General features: G+C 39.2%; 1 protein-coding gene across 1 annotated transcript in view; it reads left to right on the forward strand.

Annotated features, from left to right (window-relative positions):
• KCNK5 (potassium two pore domain channel subfamily K member 5) overlaps positions 1 to 19,206 on the forward strand; it is a 31,326-nt gene extending 12,120 nt beyond the window's left edge. The window contains exons 2-5 of the mRNA XM_075707172.1: positions 15,209 to 15,320; positions 16,027 to 16,193; positions 17,381 to 17,549; positions 18,386 to 19,206. Coding sequence (XP_075563287.1) covers positions 15,209 to 15,320; positions 16,027 to 16,193; positions 17,381 to 17,549; positions 18,386 to 19,206 — 1,269 coding nt within the window. The remainder of the gene's footprint in view (positions 1 to 15,208; positions 15,321 to 16,026; positions 16,194 to 17,380; positions 17,550 to 18,385) is intronic.
• The last annotated feature ends 3,111 nt before the right edge of the window (positions 19,207 to 22,317 follow it).

The following is a 22,317-nucleotide window of genomic DNA, read 5'->3' on the forward strand; positions in this document are numbered from 1 at the left end:
TTAAGCAGCATTAGTTCATTCAAGCATAGGATCTACAAGTATCACAAATAGGTAAGCTTCAGCATTCAATGCTGCAATGACAAAATAGTTCCAGTTAACTAATTTGCTGAATTATGAGTTTCACTTATTATTTAACTCTGCAGAAAGCCACAAAAAGGAAATAACCTTGTTGATCTCTTTCCATTAATATCCCTCACATTGTTTGTCCTATGAATTATGACTTATAGGAAAATTAGCTGTTCAGGCTATACATCATACACAAGCAAGTCTTAAACAGTGCATGCTGTAAAAATATTGACATGCCTCCAAGAGGTTAATATCCCTACAAATTAGAACTTTTTTCCAGAGGAAACAGTAACACCTATTTGTACTGCAGAATGGAAGTAGAGCCCCATTTGTTCAAATGATTTTTTTTTTTTAATGGGCTCTTACCACCTAAGTCTCACTTGACTTTACATTTCATCCTAAATTAGAAACTATTCCAAAACTTGGGGGTTTATTGCAGAATTAATTAATTCTCTCATTACAATAGTTTACCCTTAATCTACTTTTTCACACATCTGGGCTGGGAGATCACCAATAAAGCATGCTGTTAGCTAGCTGTTATGGCAAAGAGAAGGTTAGCAGCAGGACAGCAAGGGTTGGTAGTGAGAGGAAACTCATTCAACTAATGGTCCAATTTTCCAAAACCCCTCAAAATTCACCATGTAGCAGCTTACGACTGCTTGATTTCTGATCAAACAGTGGCTTTAAATTCTTCTGTGCTTTCTTTTAGGGGCTTGATTGCATGCTTGATCTCATTTCTAAGAATGAAAACTGCTGATGTATGCATGAGAGAGTTCATTATTACACACTCAAGGTATAGAAACGGCAATAAATATTTCTAAAGACCTGAATACTCACAGCTTTTCTGTCAAGTCACGTGAGCAATGCTGGCTTGGCCTCAACTTGCCATGGTAAGGAAGAAGGGGCATGTGCTTAGGTTGAAACCTTGTTTGGGCTGAACATCCTTCTGTGGCCTTATTCTTGAATTGACTGTGTGAAAACTGAAGCCTCAGACTTGGGCATTCGTTTCAGTAGAGGTAGTTTGGGAAAGCAATGGGGAGTTTCCATGAGGATGGAGAAAAAGGCAAAGCACAGAACTTGTTGCAGACTGTGAAATCAATAAGCATTATCCAAATCCCGGATGGGCTGAGTACAACAGGTTTCCACAAACACACATGGACTCAGTGTTTTTAGAAAACACTTACATGTCTTTTGACTGAAAATTTCTCAGACTGCCTATTTTTAAAATACCGTTTTGTAAAATAGAGGTTTATGATGGAAAGCTGCAAGGATAAATGTAACTCTTGCTTTGCTTTTTACAAAATAAAAGAACAAAGACCTACCCTTCTTCACTCCCCCCCCAGCTGTGCAGTGTTTCTGCTGCAATCTTGATTAGTGCTTTTTCCATTATCAGCTGGAATATTTTCATGCAAAATTTGCTTAATCTGAAGAGGATAGCTCTTGTGTTATATCTGTAGACGTAACAGCCATCTGTAAACCTTCAGTAGAACAGCACTTTGTGCAAGTAACGAGTGCAAATTATCATTACAAAATCACTAATCTTGATGTACTTCTCTTAAACGTGGCCTTAAGATGAGGCTTCACAAAATCAGTAGCGCAATGTGTCCACTTCGTAGAACCACTAGTGTACTCAATAAAGGAATTTTGTATTTTATGTATTTTATGATGCTCAAGCCTTATTGAAAGACCTTTTTAAACTCTTGTTAGAAGTCTGGCAGGAAAATATATACATTAAGCTGGTGCTGCAAAAGTTTTGGTGTTCTGTTTATCAGTACAGTTGTTTCTTTCCAAGTAATTTGTTTTACTCATCAACATTTATCTCTCACCTACTCTGTATCACGTCAATCCTTGAGGAACAACCTCTGCATGCCTTTGAATGGTGCCCACAGAAAATGGTGAAATTCTTTACTCTTTCTCACAACTTCTGGCTGAAGGGCTCCTTCTCTCTTACTAAGAGGATTTTACTGCAGGACAATAATATGGTCCCTGATGCATTATAATTGTAATAACAATTTCAGATACAAAGTCTTACCTGTAACACCACATTGTAAAAATATTTACATTAAACTAAACCAATCACTGTTAAGCTGTTTAGACAAGGAGGTTCATCTACACTACCATGCTAAATGCTTTGATTAAAATCTATTGCATAGGCTGAGAACCTGTTTTAATTTACAGCTTAATTTCACTCATGCTTAGCTTTTTTGTTTTGTTCTTATACCAACACTGGGTTTTTGTTTAAATGGCTTTTGTTTGTGGTCTTATGTTACAGTTTCTGATGTAGTACAAAAGAAAGCAATGCTATCCCTTCTCAGCCTTTATTTTTGCAGTACAAATTGCTTTGGCTGACCCACAATAGTCTCCTCATTCTTCTAGCCCTTGTCTGCCTTTTTCCATTTCTTGAAGGCGGATGACCAGAATTTTAGAAATCGTGCCAGCCAAGTTTCACCAGTGCTTTGCAGAATGACAGCAAGACATCAGGAGAGAGATTTCAGACTTCTAGCTGTTCCTTGAAGTTCTTCCCCCTTTGTTTTTATTGATGTGCTTCTGTTGTTGAGATGCCTAAACTGTATGACTGAACTGATGAGATGTAACAAAAAAAAATGTATTCCCCTTGCATTTACTGCTGTAGGTTATGATAGCACTTTTATGTCAGAGAATGGGAAAGGAGAGGCAGAATAAATTGCAGTGGGTGACTAGGACATCTCAAAGCTAATTCTAAAAATACCTGATTTTTGAAACATGTTTCTTCATTAAGATATGTTATCCTTGAAACTAAGCAGTAATGATTTAGTGTACAAATGGCCAGGACTGTTTGGTGGCCTCGCAAATCAGCTGAGCAATAAATGTTTGAAAAAGGTGTTTGTATGTTGAAGGCATGTCAAAGTCTATAATGTCACCAGATTTACAGGGTGCCCAAGTACATGGGTAATATGAATGAAAGGTCTGGTGCCATCCTTGCTAATGACTGAAATGATGCCAGTAAATGACTCTAAAAGATACAGCCAGCGTGCCAGCTGATTGCCGTCTCTTACTTTTTTTACGCTTACAGCACTGCTAGGGCTTATCACAGCCCATGTACTAGCTGTATAAGGCCTTATCTTCTCTAAATAAAATTGATGACAAAACCTATATTGCTTTCAAGGGCAACAACATCCAGTTTCAAGATACAGAAGTTCTGGAACTCTCGTCTTTCTTCAGGCTAATTGAAAGAGAGATTCAGTTCATAGCATAGACTGAAGGAGGAAATCATGGAAACTATATAAATTTTAAGCTGTATTTTGCCAGTCTGCTCTCTCTTGTGGAAGGATATAATTCAGCTAAGTCAGATGGTTTTCCAGTGGTTCTCTTCTACAGGCAGGCATTTTCTGTTGTTAAATCAACACCCTTTCCTGAAACTACTGTTTTTCTATTAATTTTCAGATACTGCAGAAGTTGGGAAGCTAGGAGGGTTAACTGGTACATTTGTTCCCCGCCCACTTGTTTGTCCCACAGGAGATAATTCTCTTGTCATGTCAATGGTGATTATTTCCCAGGATATTTTCCATTAACTTTAAAACTCTTAGCCCTTGTTCTCTATGCCAAGGAACAACAACGAAAAACCAAACCCAAACCAAAAAAGAGTGCACTTGCATCTTGGGAAACATCATGTCCTCAGGCAAGGTCTCTCAATTAGGTTTATTACTCAGCTGTAACTTTCCATGCAAAACTCAAAAATATCAATACATTTTGTGAAGCTTGTGTTCACCGTGGTGGGAATGAAGAGGTGATGGTGCTAGTTACCAGTGCTGATTGAGCAGGTAATCTTGCAGTACATTACAGCAATACTAAGACTTTGTTTCTCCAAGTAGAAGCAATCCTAAGGACTTGCTGTAGCTAGAGTAGAATTCATTGCAGTGAGTAGCATTTACATCTATATGAACTACGAAAATGGTCAGCACATGAATGTCTGGTTTTAATGGGGGGGGGGGCAGTGCAGGAGGAGGGAGGAGAGAAGAATATTCAATATATCTAATGCTGGCACTATAGAAGTGCCCAAGATATTTATGCTCACTTCTTCTGTATCCTGTTTCATCCTGCTCATGCATTGTCTAATTTTGATCATCTTTCCAAGCAGGGAATAGCTGGCACAATTATTTACCTTCTCTATTCCCAAGCAATAATATGGAATTAATTTGACTGTAGACTCACAAATTGTTTCAACTGGACTGTGTCCTGAGGCCTCCAGACTCATAAATATTAGCCACAATTAAATTTTTTATGAGTCTTTCAGGTTCAAGCAAGTACAAAGATGGTTCTTGACATCTCCTCTAAATTCATGATTTATTGCATGACCTTCAGATAACAAGCTAAAACCAGGGTAGAGCATGTATCTTCTAATTTTGCATGTAAAAACCTTTCCCCCCTTCTTGTCTCTGAGTGGAGCTATTTCTAGTTAATAAATTGAGATTGTGCTTGAAAAGCATGATTTCTTCTGTCTAGTATGGGTTAATTAATAGATTGCCTTTCTAAAGGATGACTTAATCTGGTTAAATTGTAATCGAAAAACAAGAAAACAAATGAGCGCTTGATAAAGTGAAATAACAAGTGTTCTATCTGTGACAAATATGCATTCTCTACCCTGCTTCTTTTTGCCAGCTAGGAAGCCTACAGAGTGAGAAAACAGAGCGGCAAGAAGAGATGCCTGTGCCTGTAGTACTGTCTTTACTGAGAATACTCTTTGCAGGTTAAACAATTTCCTGTCTTCACTGGGTTGTGCGTGTCAGCAGTTACGGATTATGAAAGCTTGATGCTTGGTCCCTGTTACAAATTTATCTTTTTAATATTGTTCCCACACACACATTGCACTTGCAAAAAGGTAAAACAAAACCCAGGAGAAAAAAACTGAAGAACCCAGACTAATTTGTCTCCACTCTGTTCCTTTTGAGACTCAGTCCACTGAAGAACTTCCTGCATTGTTTAACATGCATAATTGGTGATGTGTTAAAATAATGATGCTGTGGGGGGGAAGTGCTGTCATCAGTGCTTGGGAGAAGGTAGGGGAAAACTCCTTTCCACTTAGCAGAACAGTTAAAAAGAAGGTCTCTTCTGCAAGGTCAGGATGGATTTTTAGGCCACTAGCCTCATAAAGGTAGTGACCTCTGACAGTATTATTTCTTCAGTTTTATTTATGATGGCATTGCATCCAAATGCAAGTGCTTTTGCAAAACTTCTCTCACAACATTTTTGGGAAGTCCTGGAGTCTGTATGCAGTAGTACACTAACCCATAGCAAGGATGCTCTTGTTTAAATCCTTTCTGTACATACAGGTTATTCTGGGATTGGGTAGTGTGAATTTTTAAAAGAACAGCTAACCTCATATAACTTCAGGTGCAAATAGGAATTCATTGGCTTATCCAACAAACTGCCTCTTTTGCAGAGATATCTTAGAGCTCACTATCAGAACTACACTAAATGGCAAATATTTTCCAGCGTAAAAGTATGTGTGTAGGGTTAACAAGTGAATGCCTTCTAGTCCCTCCTCAAGCTCAGTCATGTTCTTCGAAGGACATACGCAGGCTTTCTTTACAGCAAAGTGATGCAGTTATTTAGACAAGAGTATTTTCCCTCTGCTGAAGACCACTTCTGTGTTTCTTTGTGGTTTGTATCTTGTATATCTTGTTTGCCTAACTGTGTTTAGTGCTGTGATCTTCAGGTGTTCTTACTAGACAGCTTGTTCTGCTTTCCTAGTTAATCAGTAAATTCAAAGGAATCCTCAGCTCTAATCCATGGCTTTCTTCATAACATGTACTTAATTACTTTCATTGGAATCTGGTTTCAAAGTCCAGTACAAGACAGTGTATCCTACTCTGTGCTTTCTCCATCTAATAAAACTAGCAAGGCTGCTTTAAAAAAAAAAAAAGTGCTAGGCGCATTGAAGTCTTAGGAACAGAATTTTCCCCAATACTTAAAAAAAAAAAAAAAAAAATCAATAAAGAATTGTGACAAAACAGCCTAATTAAGAAATCAAGACCAAGAAGCATGTAAAAAACCCTCTGGGTGTGCTGTATTCTAAATTAACAGACACAAATGATGTCTGGTTTGCTGTCCTGTTATATAACAAAACTATGCAAAGTGAAAACCAGGCATGTATTTACGTGCATTCTTTAAATATCAGGCTTAGATGTAGGGACAGCTCTGTATGAAGTGGCATGTGCTGGAGGCTCTATTAGGTAAGAAGAGGTATGCTTAGATGGAAGTCCAAGTTGCTGACAGACCAAAGTTAAGTGTAATGAAGGGAAAGCAACAGAGTTTCTTGGTTCTGTAATTCATTTATGCATTGAGAAGCACTGTTGCATGGATAGAATGAAACACTGAGAAGTCGTCTGGGTAAACCAAGAATCAACAAGATTAGCTAAACTTTCTCTGCAGAGCAAGTTCAATCTTGTTTTATAGTCTTTTGGATAAAACATGGTATCTACAGTGCATTTGACCTATATATGTACCTTTCTATTTTGTATGCTAAGATACTGGTGGATCATTTAAAGTCACTTTTAGCAAATTTAAATAACTTTTGTAATTTCCTTGTTTAAAAAAAAAAGGGTATGTTGAAGCAGTCAAACTTTATCCGAAGACTGTAGAAAACTGACAAGAGAACGTTCTGTCTGCTGTATCGGTAGGAGTGTGAAAATACCATCTCATTCTGGATTAAATCTTGCTATTGCTGGAAAGAAAACCCTCCCCTTAAGTATGTAAACATATTTTGCCAGGATTTTTTTTCCCAAGTGGGAATTTTCAAAAGTTTGCCCTTTGATAGGAACTGTATTTTAAGATTAAACTGTTGATTGAAAAATGCAAAATATGTTTTTACTTGCAATAACACCTAATCAACCATTTCATAAATGCAGTGTGTGACAGCAAGGGGAAAAATTGTCCCCTGCTGTTTGTAGTTGATCTATGTAGGAATGTAAACACTGGGACTAACACTCACTTTCCAGTGTTTGATTTTATTTTTGTTATGAACTGAAATTCATAGATAAGGGGGAAGGAATCCTATATACCCGTATTGATCTCTCTAGCTTTTCGGGTAATGTTTGTGTATGCTTTTGGTTAGGTTTAATATTTACATCTATCAACACCAAATGTGAGGGTTGTGGGTTTTATATTCTTTTAGAAGTAAAAGTTAACATTATGCCTTGATGCCTACTTCCTATTTTTTTTACTCCATTTCAACTTTGGCCTTGTGATAGGTGGCTACTGGCCATAACCCCATTTGCTATTAGAAACAAGCTGTTTCTGCCTCAGATTTTACGTTTGTTAAAATAGACTGTACAAGTTCTAGGATTAGTGAGAGTCTTGGAAAACCTAGCAACTCTTAGTATAGGCCAGCTGGGAACAAATGCCACGCACAGCAGTTGAATTAATTGCGGATTCCCTCCTGTATGCTCAGTTGATTTGAAATCAGACTTGTGTTGTCAACTCATGTCCTCTTTAATAGATGTGGAATTTATTAAACCCCACCATCCTTCTCTAATGCAGGTGGTGCTGACTCATATCCTCCACCTCTTGCCCCAACCACCTTCCAACTCGATTCTCTGCATAGGTCAGTAAAGGACAGTAAAACTTTCACAGGTTAGCAAGACACAAGGGTGTTGCCTGTTAGACCGAGACAATGTGGTTCAATTGTCTTATTTTTCTTTCTATAAAAAAGGTCGCAAACCATTCCCTACAGAAGTGAAGTAGGAAGTCCAGAACTCAGCTAAAGGACTTCTTTTTACATCTGGCATGGTTCTTGTCCTGACAAACATGAAATTCATATTGCGAACACAGATAATGCTGAGAGGGAAATGAAAGGTCAGATATCCTAAGTCCTGCTGATTAGCATAGTCCTGCAGAGACTGTCAAGTGGCTAAGGCAGCCTGAAAGGCTTGTTCGCTTGGCCCGGTGTGCTGGCCCTGGTCATACGCCAGCGCGATGCAGTCAGCTGGGAGCTTGGAGTCCAAGAGAGCAATCAGGATAAACCTGTCATTGCACTAGAGATGGGGGTGAAAAAAAGGATGTCAGGACCCACAAATGTATGCTTTTCTGGTTACTTTGAGCTGCTCTGAGGGGTGGATAGTTACTACCGTCCTTGCCTGAGAACTCTTGGCTTGTGATTACATACTAAATGTGCTAGGTGCCAAGTGGTTGGCAGAAATATGTGTGTCCATATAGGGTGCTGCCGTTTTGTATTTTAGGCTGTGGCATTTTTTGTATTCTAATCCTCAAAGGATTTCTTTTTTTGTCTCCAAGAAGTGATGAGCTTTTGATTTCTCTGTGCACAGACAAGTGTATAGCAGCACTCCTAAAGACGACATTGGAATAGCTGCTCTTTCTACTGCCTTGATCAAATCATTTAACCTTATGTGTATTCTCTGATCTCTCTGCAGCTCTGCCATGTTGTGTCTCTGGCTACCAAAGTGAGCATCGTGGCATAGCAAGATTTTCTTAGCATTAGTGCAGCTGTCTTTGGAAGTGAGGGTTGGGAAGAGAGGTGAAATATTTTAGTCTCAAGAATATATAGGTTAATGTGAAGGTTTTGGAGAACTCACACAGAAAATTTTAATAAATCATTACATGTACACACCTCATATAACTAGACATGAAAAGTAATTGGGGGAAAAAGTTTCTTTGAGTTTTACTCATTGGTAAAACTATTAGTTGCATAGTTGGCTTCTCTTTCCCTTTCCTTGCCCAAACCCCAAGCTGCCAAGATATTCTAGTGAGGAAAATATTTTCTCTGATGCGCAGTATCCTCCATTCAGTCAGGCCATGTTAGGGGGAACGGGGTGTTGGGGGGGAGGCAGTTGGCTTTGAATCTCTTTTCTTTTTTTTTTTTTTTTTTTCTCTTTCTCCAGGTACTATAACTCAAAACAATAGATTATGGCATTTATTATTATATTAAATATATATTTGCTGCTTAAAAACTATGACAACTGTCAGCCAGGGTTAACATATTCCTAGTTTGACTGTGAATCTACTACTTTTGATCTAGCTATAAAGTACTTACAAATTCAGACTGTGCCTGTGAAATAGCTTCTGCTGCTTTTAATATGCAAGCAGATGTCAAAGTGCAATATGCCAACGGGGCAGGAAATTTCTGGCCATGGCGACTGTGTTGCCTGTTTGCATGATGAGGCTGAGGAAATTATTCTGTCAATCTAGCTGTGACCACCCACAGACTTTTTTCCTTCAACAGGGATACTGACTGAGAGGGTTTCTTTTCTCTTTATTTACATGTAATCCTGACACAATATAATCTAGGTCAGCAGAACTTTGTGATGTATATCTAACCTGGTAGCCTTAACATGTGACCCAATTTTTTTTATTATTGGGAAGATAGACATTAACAATTAAATATGTTTTGATTGCATTTAAAAATCTGATTATTATAAGCAAATGACTGCTACTGTAACTTTATAGTTGGAACGAGAAAACCCAGGTAACTGCAAAAACCATGGGGGACAGGTAGAAGGGTGTGCAATTTGCATGGCATGGATTTTTATTTTAAAAGCCATGAAAAATGTCCATACAGCTTCTTGTACCGTTTCACGTATCTGTTTTGCTCTGCTGCTGCTGGCTTTGTTTAAAATTAAAATCTGCTTTAAGATGAACAGCAGTATAGAGTTTCATCTGATATTATAAATTTAAACCTTATTACCCTAGACAATTTTGTTATGATTAGCTAAATTGTCAGTATTGTATGTACCCATGATTAGATAACTACTCCAGGGTTTTCTGGTTTCTTCAAATTGTATAAAAGATTTGGATGTCAATGTGAAAAGAGATTGCTGTTGAAGCTTTATTCCATGTAGGAAGGTCTCTAAAGTACTTGGCAGATTTGTAATTCTCAGTGTTTTTCTGTGCAATAAATGTTTACATCTTCGATTAAAAGAACTTGAGAAAGAAAAAAAAATTACTTCATGTTCCTTCAGTTAGGAGTCCTGAAATGATGCATCAGCGATTGCTTTAATGGACTCTGCTTTTGGATGCAGCAGCCAGCTGAGATTGTCCTTTATGCACATGGTAATACTCTGAGAGTAGAGTGAAAGCCACTGGTTCTGATTTCAGGCTTAATAGTTCAATTACATTTCCTTTCTTATGGAGAAACACAGCGTTTTCAAAAGAGAATTGTGCATACCACTGGGAGAAGCTTAAAACTACCATTAGACTTAATGTGTCAGATCTCCAGGGAATACTTTGGATAACATGGGACACTTTATCCTCTTCAAAAGAGACGTGGCACTGAGCAATATCCGTCTGTTCTTCTTGTTTGTAATAGGGTGCCTGTGGGGTAGGATCTCTTGCTGTATTTTACATAGCCTGTTTATTGTCTTGCGTCTTTAGTCTGGCCTACCTGTCTGTCTGGCCATAAGTACCCCAGAAGTCCTTTTTCTTTCCTATTACACATTGTTATCAGACTCAGCTAATCCTTATTAAAGTGTCTAGGATTTCACGCCAAATATGAAAGTATTCCTACTTGATATGCAAAACCATCACAGCTTTCTTGCAGTCCTTAACTCTTAGAGTAACATCACTACTCACATGTGGATCCATGCACCAACACATGCTGGGGGCCACCCAGCTGGAAAGCAGCTTTGCAGAAAAGGACCTGGGGGTCCTGGTGGACACCAAGTTGAACATGAGCCAACAATGTGTCCTTGCAGCAAAGGTGGCTAAAGGTATCCTGGGCTGCATTAGGCAAAGCATTGCCAGCAGTTTGAGGGAGGTGATCCTTCCCCTCTACTCTCGACTGGTGAGGCCACACGTGAAGTACTGTGTCCACTTCTGGGCTCCTCAATACAAGAGAGACATGGGGCATGCTGGAGAGAGTCCAGCAAAGAGTCATGAAGATGATCAAGGGACTGGAGGATGCTCTAGTCCTCATAGCTGGGACTGTTCAGCATGGAGAAGGCTCAGGGGGATCTCATCAGTGTATATAAGTACCTGAAGGAATGGTGTACCCTGTATATAAGTACCTGAAGGGCGGGGAAAGAATATTTTCTTCTTTTCCTAGGAAGAAAATAAAGCCTTGTGCACTTGCTCACACTTACAGAGGCAGAAGGTGATAGTTCTGTCCCATTTTTCCTTCTTCTGAAGGCCAAGAAGCCAAAGTAAAATGGCATATTCAACATACTTATTTAGACAGTCTCCAATGTGCTTGTTCCCTTAGTTTTATACCCTCGCATTACTTCTGTAGGGATTAAATGTCATTCTATTGTGAACCATTTTACCTTGCAGTGCTATTGATCAAATTTCAATCTTAACCATCCCTCCTGCTAATACAAAGACAAGGGCAGCTAAGATGGGTCTGCTGACTATTGCAAGCTTCTAAGCCACCATAGAGACTTGCCCTAGCAAACCTTGTCAGGACAGTAGAAAAAAACAATTTGAACAAATGCATTAGTATGTGGCTTCCCAGTTTGGGAAAACCTTGCTGCTGTTCTGGGCTATCCCCAGCAGAAAATGGAGAAGTAGAATAAATAGAAGTAGGAACATATCCATAATACCTATGTGGGTCAAGGCTTCTCCTTGCTATTTTCAAATTTGTTTTGAGAACTTTTCAGCCCAACTGTTAGTCATATAGGGGATATGCAAGTGGCATGTACCTAAAGCATTGGAGAGAAACTCCTCTCCTTTGCCCAAGATAGAGGAGGTTTTAACAACTAGCTCTTGTGATATCTGGTAAATCTTTAGTGAACCTAGTTGTCAGAGGGTTAATAAAAATGTCACCAAGCCCAGGAAGCACAAGGCTGTATTGGAGCAGTGCTGGGGTTTGTCTGTGGGGAAGTACCTTCAAATGGAGCAAATTGTCTGCTTTATTATGATCAAATGCCTACCCTGGGTTCTACTTGTGTTAATGTCATCAGACGATGTATTAGTTTTATGTGTGTCTTAAATCTCCTTCTGCAATTGCAAGTCTGTTTACTTTCAGCAGTAGCTCCAGGGACTCTAGATCTTCTTTTCCTTTTTTGTTTGCCAAAGTGAAGAATTGGGGTGATGGGGTGGGTGAGGGAGAAGAGGAGGTTTGATTCCTGTGAGTCTTTTGACTGAAAATAAAGTCCTGCGTTTATCAGTACAAACTGTCATGAGGTGGGGTCTCAGGGGATGTGGAAATTCCAAGTTAGTTAACTGTTTTCAGCTTTTGAATTTGGGCCTACTTGAAAAGGTATTTTCTAAATTACTTCTTTCAAGATACTAAGAACACTTGCACTATCTACCCTCTTCTTCCTCTCCCTCCTTGCCTCCTATTTTCCCATCCAAAGGCTTTTTAGAGCAAATTTTCTTTAGTTTAAGAAATCCAGCACAGGCAACCTGGAGCATTCTGTATCCTAGCATATGAAAATAAAGGCATCTCTGACATTGCCTAACAGATTTGCCAAGCAAAAAAACATATTGGCTGTCCAGTTGTATAGTGTCCACTCAGATTGTTTGTTGAAGCCAAAAAGTTTAATTATTTCAGTATGGGCAAGAGTAATGCTGCTTGGAAAACAGCTACGTATTTCCCACCGCACCAAAGCTATCTAAGCATGTTTTGTGACCATCTTTGTTCCTGCAGATGGGATGCGGCAATGCACATTCAGGCTTACTGCAGGCATAAAGTAACTTAAAGGACTAGACTGTAGATCGTATGTAATTGTGTGCTAATAGCAGATAGCTGTGTGCAAATAGGGGCAGGAAGAGTGTGGCAGCTTTGGCTGGAGAGTATCTGTGGTTCTCTATGTTAAGTGTTTATGTAACTCAGAGAGCTGGCCATCTCTCCCCCAGAATGTTAACTGCCTGGGTGTGAAGGGCAGCTGTGTGCTACTCAGTCCAGCAGCTTCTTCCCCTTGGGTCTGGGCCCCCCTCACACCTCCAGACCTCAAACACTGGCAGATCTTAAAGTAACTGTATGTACTGGGAAGCTGAGCTCATCGGTGCAGACTGAAGGTGGAGTAATGCAATGAGATAATGGCCCAGTGACAGTGGAAACAGATACTTCAGTGCATCTCTCTGAGATCAGTTGCTCTGTGAGGAAATAACAATTAAAAAAAAATCCAAGTGCACTTATAGTGTGGAAAATGACTGGAAAATGGGTGTTTGATGTAACATTTAGTGCAGTATTGCTGGGGAGTGAAAGAAGTCAAGGCATCTTTTCAGGGATAATAGATCACAGATTGTATCTACCAGGTACTTTGGATGTCCTTTGGGACTTTTAGGAAGTTCATCTGCAGACCATAGCAGGAATAAAGTTACTTTGGTCTCTACTCAGATGAAGTCTTGTGATCTATTGTAGCTGCCTCAATTTATTTTTTTTTTTTTTTTTTTTTTTTTTAGCGGGTGGCATTGTGTGTTTTACTTGCCTAATCTCAACCTGCCCATTTTAGGGCTAGTTCTCATTTCAACATTACTTTCTTATGACAAATGACTGCCTTGGTGAGAAGTCTCTCTATATCCTTTTCTATCCAGAGCCTGTAGGCTATGGAAAGACACTGCATGCAGTTTTAAACACACATTGAGTTTACCAGGAGAAAAATCTAGTTCTGTACCTTCATTCACTTTCAATGCCTCTCCTTTTATCTTCTATAATAGCTTGTGTGTTGAAAGTGCATTTTTAATTAAATTGTTTGCATCTTGTATATGCACAATACATTCACTTTGAGGGCATTTTTATTACAGTAGGAGGGTGGTGATACGTAATAAGTCTCAAGAATAATTAAAACCTGTGTTAACTTGTGTATATTTTCAGTAGCAATTGAACTTTGTGTTGAGTCTCTGCTGGGTCCAAGATCTTAATCAAGTAGGAAGGAAGGAAGGGGTGACGAGGGAAGGAAGAGTTGGTTGTAGGTACCTCTATAAGTTCTTACCAGTTTAAGATAAACCTCATCTGTCATGTTTATTAAAAAAATGTATATTGCCTCCAGTTTTAGGTATTCAGCTCAAGATATTTTTTGTGTTCAACACTTAATGAGGAAGAAACACAGAAAGTGGGATAATGTTGTGAATCAACTTTTGGAGATATCTTCACCTCTCCTGTATATGGATGTAGCCTCAGAGTTTTGTTCAGACAACCTTGGTTTACACTGAAGGAGAAAAAAGCAGAGTAACCTGAGAAGGCCTTACCTGCAGCATGATGTGACAGAGCAAAGATTTAAATAACCAGGGATTTCTGGGAGAGAATATGATAAATTGCTTTTCTCTTACTTTGGGGAGGTAGAAATACATGTCATAGTCAGCAAGATGATTTTGATCTGAAACTTTGACTTTCTGCACTAAATAGTCATTAGACTTTTTATCCATGTGTTTTCTACAGTCTAGTTTTGGAAAGGCAGGGGAGGCTGGGTCTTCCAAGTCCCTTCCTACAAAAAGTAAAGATGGTTAATAATTCTGCACCTGAAGACCTGAACAGATGTTAAAAAATTGACTTGCTGAATCTCTGGAAATGCCAAAAACTACACTTGCTTCCCTAAAACATTGTAAAAGAGTGCTTTGCATTCCTCTTGGCATACTAGATTCAAAGGTGGGATAAGAAAGGGGCCTGATTCAAGGACAATGATTAGGGTCCTGTTGCATGAAATACTTTGGAAAAGTGTTAATTTGTCTGTTTTTGAAAAGTACAGTTTTATGCTGGCTTGTAGATGGTTTGACTTTGCCAGGGACAGCAGGTGAATTAACATTAATTGCACTAGCTTTGCCAAGGATTCTATGACGTCCTGCTCATACCCAAGTCAAGCTGAGGCATGTAACAGTGTTTTGAAATGGATAGTAGTTCTGAAGATGTCCCTAATGTTAAACCAAATTCAAGAACTGCACTGGAGGTTAAATGCTAGTTCAGTCTGGAGGAGTGTGTTTGGTCTCTGGAAGAGATCCATTTGGGTTAAACTGGTAAATCAAGTAAAAGCTTATCTAATTAAAACCCCCTATTTAAATGTCAGCGCACCTGCACTACTTTTTTGTAGGTGAAGCAAGTTTTTAATATTTCATAAAATTATTGTTAGTGAGTATACTAGGCTAGCCTTCACAAAAAACTTGAATGATTAATTTGAAAGTATGAACAAAGGGGGAGAACCTGGGAGGGACAGACACGTTTCTTTTTCAGGCTGCCAGGATTTTCCAAGAGTGACTGTAAACTGTTTTCTTACAGGTTGTGTCAAATGCTGCTGGACAGGGTGTTGCCATCACTGGGAACAATACTTTCAACAACTGGAATTGGCCTAATGCTGTGATCTTTGCTGCTACTGTGATCACTACAATCGGTAAGTATTTATTACATCAACTTTCCTCACTGTAGTTTTCTGTATGCCCCTAGTGTGTTTGTACTCTTCCATTTGTGTGTCAAGCTAGACACTGGATAAAGTCCAAATGGCCGGAGTTGCCTACAGTATGTGTTCACCCACAGGTTCATAGAGGGGAAAAAAACCCAGTTTTGGGGCACTCTCTCCATGGATATACAGAAGAGAAATGTGTGCCTTTCCAATAAGTAACTTAACTTGCAAACTCTTACCCTGGAAATGTACCAGCTCACAAGTTAAACGGGCATAGTGGATCTTTCACGTGGAAGCTAGCTTCAGGATGAATTTTGAGCTTTTATTCTGTAAAATTGGTTCAGTCAAGTTTTTAACAGTGCTGCTTAAGGTTGGGGAATCATTAGAAGTTTTGAGATGAGCTTTATTTCATATTTATCTCACCTTGTCCAGAAAAAGATGCACAAAATCTAGGAAACGCTTAAAATGCAGTAATCCTCTCAGCCTGCATTAATGGAATACACGTCTGCTAGAGTAGAATTGGAAGGTATCCAGATTCAGAAGATCAGCAGGCGGAGTAGACTAAACCTTTTATAGGTGGTGAAGTAAGGAGCGTCTGATACAGCAGAAGCCCACGCAATGTTGTTTTGTGCATAAGTAGAGTTGCCTTGAATTCTCTGCAACAAGAACAGACCGTGCACATACTTATCTCTTTTAGGTTACGGAAATGTTTCTCCAAAGACACCCTCTGGGCGTCTCTTCTGCATATTTTATGGGCTCTTTGGAGTTCCTCTCTGCTTGACATGGATCAGTGCTCTGGGGAAGTTCTTTGGAGGACGTGCCAAGAGGCTGGGCCAGTTTCTGACGAAAAGAGGAGTAAGCCTGGTAAGGCCCTCTCTTGTTTACCCTCGTGCTGTGTATTTTTGATGCATGAATTAAGCTTGCACTTCTTAACTTACTTGCTAATATCAGTAGTAAATGAACACTTGCACAAACATGAACTTTCCCAAATAGTGTTGCATAGAAATAACTAAAAGGGAGATTGAGTCTGATAAGTTAGTTCTGCAAGAAGTTTTAGCAAAATGAGATCTTATAGAAACCTTGATAATAAATATAGATCTTGCAGTTTCTATGGAGACATATGTATCTCCTTACATTAGAAACCTGTAGGACAAATGTAGGTGAGGCTCCGTTTCACAAACATTCTGTGCAAGCTCCTCTGGCACGGAAATAAGCTGTCCTGCTTTGTTCCCACCTGCTTCTATACTAGTATGAGTACTTCCTGATGTGCAGTGAACCAACTGGAAAATAATGTTTTGTTTTGAGTTACTGGCTTGTGGGGTTTTTTGTTTGTGGCTTTTTGTTGGTTTTTTGGTGGTGGTTTGTTTGGGGGTTGGGGTGGTGGTGTTTGGGATTTTTTGTTTTGTTTTGTTTCCCCGAGTGAGTTCTATCTCTGTTCTAACTCTACACAGAGATGTGAGGCAATGCAGGGCCATAATGCCTGGAGGACAGCGGGACTGCTTTAGGTCTTGGTTCCAGAAACAGAGCAAGAAATTTCTTGGTTCAGCACCTAGCAAGAAAGTACATGAAATGATGGTGAAATGCATGTGTGTGTGCGCAGCTTTGTGCAGAGGTTACATGAGTGGCAAAGGGTAGGCGGCATAAATAGGAAAGAAGCATCTTAAACACTTCTGATCCTCTATACTCAAATGAATAAAAGGAAAATCAGAGGTACTGACTGCTTTTTAGACTAGAGTGCTATGTCTGTATCCCATGGCTATTTATAAAATATCAGGAACTCCTTAAGCTTTTCAAGAGTGTAAAAAAAAAAAAAAAAAAAACAACTATGAGGAAATAATCCTGTTTGAGCAAGTATTTGTAAGAATAGCAAGTTCTGCATAAAGGGAAAAAATAGTTGTGTGTTTACTTCAGTCAATGACTTTTATTTATGGCTGATAAACTGTTAGCACAAAACTCGGAAATGTCTGATACTGTCCAATGATGCTTAATGCCATGGATGGGAAAAGAAAATTTGGAGATCTTTCCCTGACTTTTTTCTTCTTTCTTTACAGAGGAAAGCACAAATTACATGCACAGCTATTTTCATTGTTTGGGGTGTCTTGGTCCATCTGGTTATTCCTCCCTTTGTCTTTATGGTGACCGAAGGATGGGATTACATTGAAGGCCTCTATTTCTCATTCATCACTATCACCACCATAGGATTTGGAGATTTTGTTGCTGGTCAGTAATTGTGTTGTACATAATATTTTACTACATGCATATTGTGGCAATTCTATTTCCAAACTCTGATTTGGAAAGGTAATTTCTAAGCTTTTCCAAACACTTTGCTGAATAGAAGATTCAGTTAAAGCTGGGTACTGGTCCAATGGACCAGATCTGGCTCTTCAGTCTTGGGTTAGATACCTAAGGCCTTTATTGGACTAAATCTGGAGCCAAGTTCTGGAGTTCGTAACTCTTTTGGGTGCCCCAGGTCCCTATTTCAGGGAAGGAGCTATCCTATCCACCATGATAGTTAAGCACCTTTGAAGGGGATCCAGTATACTAAACAGGGCGCATAAGTACTGGGCAGTGCTGTCTTTGCAGCTGTCTAGAACGAGTCAACAGGAAATGCTGAGCATACTGGTGTCTGCTTTCGAAATCCTGTCTTTCTCTAAAATCCACTGCCTTGTTCAGGGCCTTGGAGATGGTCCTCGGAAGTGGAATTCTGAATCCTTTTCTCAAGGAAAGTACCTATATCGATACGTCAGTGGCAGGGAGAAGGCTTATAATTTTCAAAGAGGAAAATTCACTTTTATAGCTTGCAAGGAGTGGATAAATATGCTTCCATTTTATGTTGTAGTCCAGTGGTCAAAATACATGCAGCCAAGAAGTGGAAGACCTGGGATCAACTTTTTCTGTCAGAAGGGTTTCAGATCCCCACTTACCACCTCTCAGAGCAGTGTTCAAACAACTAGACTGTTAATGTGGAGGGGAGTAGTTCTCAGGGTTGTTAACTTCAAAGGTTTATCAGCTGCAAATCCTCTTTCAGTAACGTTCTTGGTTTTAATTCTTTGTAGGTGTAAATCCAGATGCAAACTACCATGCCCTTTACAGATATTTTGTGGAGTTATGGATCTATCTGGGACTAGCTTGGCTTTCACTCTTTGTTAACTGGAAGGTCAGTATGTTTGTGGAAGTCCACAAGGCAATCAAGAAACGGAGGAAAAAAAGAAAAGAGTCATTTGATAACCATCCTCGGTCTAAAAAACCCCTTCAAATGGGTACCTCAAAGGATGTCAACATCTTCAGCTTCCTCTCAAAGAAGGAAGAGACATACAATGATCTTATTAAGCAAATTGGGAAGAAGGCCCTGAAGACAAACAATGACAAAATGATTAAAGTTGAAAATACCAAACAGAATATGCAGAATGCCAGTATAGATGCCCAGGTGACTTACACAAAGACAGAGTCGTTTGAGTACGATGAGGTTTCCCTGGACATTCAAAATGGCCACGTACTGAGACCCCTGCATGATAAACGTATTGGAGACAGCCCTCTAGAAGGAACCATGTTTGTAAACCAGCTAGACAGGATTAGTGAAGAAGAAGGCGAAGTGTGGGATTCCAGAGACTATCGACCCTTAATATTTGATAATGCCAATATAACATTTGTAAATGAAGATGATGACGAAGAGGAAGATATCTCGGATGATGAGGAAACATCAAAATCCTCCATGGATGATAATCTCGCAGAGGAATCTGAAACTGCAAAAAAACTGGTAAAATTCCCATCCTCTGATGAATCTACCTTTACCAATAACGAGCTAGAACTTTCTGTGCCTTATGAACAACTGATGAATGAATATAATACAGTAAGCAATGTGAAGGCTGCAACGTGATATGTTTGACAATGGTTTTCTGAAAGTGGTCAGTGCGTATTGAACAAATTAACAGAGCAAGGAGAAAAGCATGTTTTTGCAGCTTCTCCTGTCTCTTTGAAAACAAAAGCAAGTCCCAAACTAATAAACTCCAGTGTCCTTTTCCCATCCTGAGTTAGTTTCTGAGCCCATCAGCTTTGCTTATCTGAAAAACTTGTAAAATAACAGTTGAATTTGGAGTCCTGCTCCTTCTTGGGATTTTATGGTTCTTGAACAAAGCAGAAAAGAAAAGACTAGTTAATACACTGGACCTGCTCTGCGCTTATGCATTTAATTGAGGAATTAGTTTGGGAGTGTAACTATACTGTTGCAAAGAGACTGTTTTGGGCATCAAATGTGTTCGGTTACTCCATTAGCCTTTCACTTATGAAAACCTGGATTTGAATTCTGCTTTGATCACAAATGAAAGCAAGGGGTTTGCTTTTTTTTTTTTTAAGTTGCCCATTGTTAAGTTGTTACCACAAAAAAATGGTGCAACCACTAGTTGTTCGTAATGAGAAACTTTAGGTGGAATACCGGGACACACAGATCTGAGCTGAGGTGCGCTGGCAGACTGAGGAGGAAGCATCTGAAACATCTGTCTAGAATATGTCAGTGCTTGTCAAATTATAGTGAATTGTAATTTCATAAATGAAATATTAAAATTAAGAATTCCAAAGGAATGGATTGAGAAGGAACCCTCTAACAAGGAAGAATCGTCTGGGATGAAGCTCACCAATTGCGCTGCTAAACTGCACATCAGCCCCAGGACTGTTGAGTAAAGTGACTGGAAGACCTATTGATCAAAGCATGTATGAGCACAAGCAGGATGCAATGAACTTTTTTAACGTTGAAAGTGTCCTTCCACTGTCCATTTCCTAGAGGAAATACTTGAATGAACTTTATACAGTATCTATGTACAGGTGAAGTTTTATTGACACTGTTCTTCTGAGGAAAAAATCACCTTGGGAGGCACGGATACTCTCCAAATGCCCTAATGCCTGTCAGAAGGGACCTGTAGCACTGCTGCTGATCTGTGCAGTGTGCTAATCAGTATTGCTATTTGATGTCCCTCCCTGCCTTGGTACTTCAGACCAGACTTGAATGAGAGATGGTTTTTGAAACAGTTGATTACACTCTGCTTATTTGTTTTGTTTTAAAGTATGACCTATGTACATATATCAATGGTTATTCTATCCCACTTTCAAGAAGGCCGGGCAATGTCGAATCTTGGGCAAACTGAGATGTGATCAAGTGACTTAAGGCCATAAGGCACTTTTTTAAAAGGAACTTTGGCTCTAAGCTCCTGTAAGTATTATCTTTTGGCTTGGAGATGAGCTTCTCGTTGAGAAGGAAGTATGTCTCTTCATAACATTTATGCCCAAATTGTTTTGGCTGCAAAGAAAATTATACCATGGTTTTATTTTTCTTTTTCCATATCTATGCGTTAACCCTGACAACTCTTTCAAATGAGGCTCTTGATTACATGTTGGCAAAAGGTACAGACATGAGTTGTATCCAGTATACTTGGAACAGAAAATAGCCAAGACCTTTGAACCTTAACTTGTCAAGTTCTGTTGTTCTGTTTAGTTTTACAGTATTTAAGTCATTCCAGTATGTCCAAAAGTTTCTGAAGTTCAGTGAATAGTTAAAAGTTGTCTCATTCTCGTTTTCAGTGTAATGCTGGCAGACTCGCTAGCTCTGTAAGAAGAGCTTATGGAATCTTGCAATGCTAATCTTGAATTACTAGATATTTGTAATAACTGCAAATACTGGCTGCAGCTTCAGTTGCTGGCCTCTTCCACAGAAGGAGGAGGACATATGGGAAACTGGCACTCTGGCTCGATAGCTTGTTGATGGGAAGTTTTGAAGTCATCTACTCTGAAACAAGGGACTGTCTTTACTCATTTCTTTTCAGAATTTTCCACGTGTATGACATTTTTTCAAATAGAAAGTGAACACAAGGCTAGGGCCAACTCTGTTATACTGGCAAAAATGTGGAATTGACATAATTGGATTTGGTAGTTAATCTGTATTTTATGATAATATTGCTGAAGAGAGATTCTAATTTGAAATCAAATTTTATTACATTACTGTTATTTGGAGCAGGGGTGGCTGTGGATTAATTTGACTTGTATCTGACAGGAAAGAGGGAAAGGCCCTATTGAGAAGATTCTGATTTACTTCTAACAGACACCCCCACCCTGATCATTTTAAAATGACTCCAAGCCCTTCAAGTATTTCTGTCTATCTGAAGGGTTGTGCTATACCTTGTAACTGTAAGAAATGGTAGGTAAGACTACATGCATCATACACAGGATGCTTGCGTAGCAAGTCTAGCTTAAAAACGTGCATATTAGCTTACAAGAAAACGAGAAAGCACTCCATATAGTTTTAGTTGTCCTCCAACTTGTCTTCCATTATCGATGCAAAGATCAAAGTTTTATTGAGTTAGAAAGCTACAGGACAGTGAGGAGAGAAAAGGCTTGCTGAAAGTGCATGAAATAGAAAAGCATAGTCCAATCTTCATTTAAAAAAAGATAATTTCTCTTTAATACAGAAATAATACAACCCAGACACTTGGCTGGGCTGCTTTGATTGGGAAGGGATGTTGCACACTGGAACCCAGACTCTCTGTTCTCCGTAGCGAAGTGCACTTGTACGCCAGAGCTGAGAATGGATGGGATCTGTTTCATATTATCAAGTTAGATGTGGCTCTCTGGCCTTTCCCAGTGTAGTCGGCATAGACTGTAAGTCTGCATAATAAGTGTCATGGGATTTAAAGTAATAGTTTAAATTTATTAAAACAAAGTACAATATTCCCGCTTTTTTGGGAAACATGATCACACCTCACAAAACTGTTCTCAAGACATCCCACCATGTGCCTTAATGTAATCCTAACACTGGGAAAAAATTCCTCTTTATGCAGGGGCCAACACAATCGGTCTCGTTAAGCCCTACTTGCTTTCAGTGTTTTGGAGGGGTTTAGTTGGCGCATAGCTTTCATACTGGCTCTATCCAAAAAGTTGAACCATTTCCCAGCGTTTTTAAAATTATGGTGCCATCTCAGAACTGCTGAAGTGCTAAGCAAGA

Source organism: Pelecanus crispus, chromosome 3 (genome assembly GCF_030463565.1).
Source record: "Pelecanus crispus isolate bPelCri1 chromosome 3, bPelCri1.pri, whole genome shotgun sequence".
NCBI classification, from domain to species: Eukaryota; Metazoa; Chordata; class Aves; order Pelecaniformes; family Pelecanidae; genus Pelecanus; species Pelecanus crispus.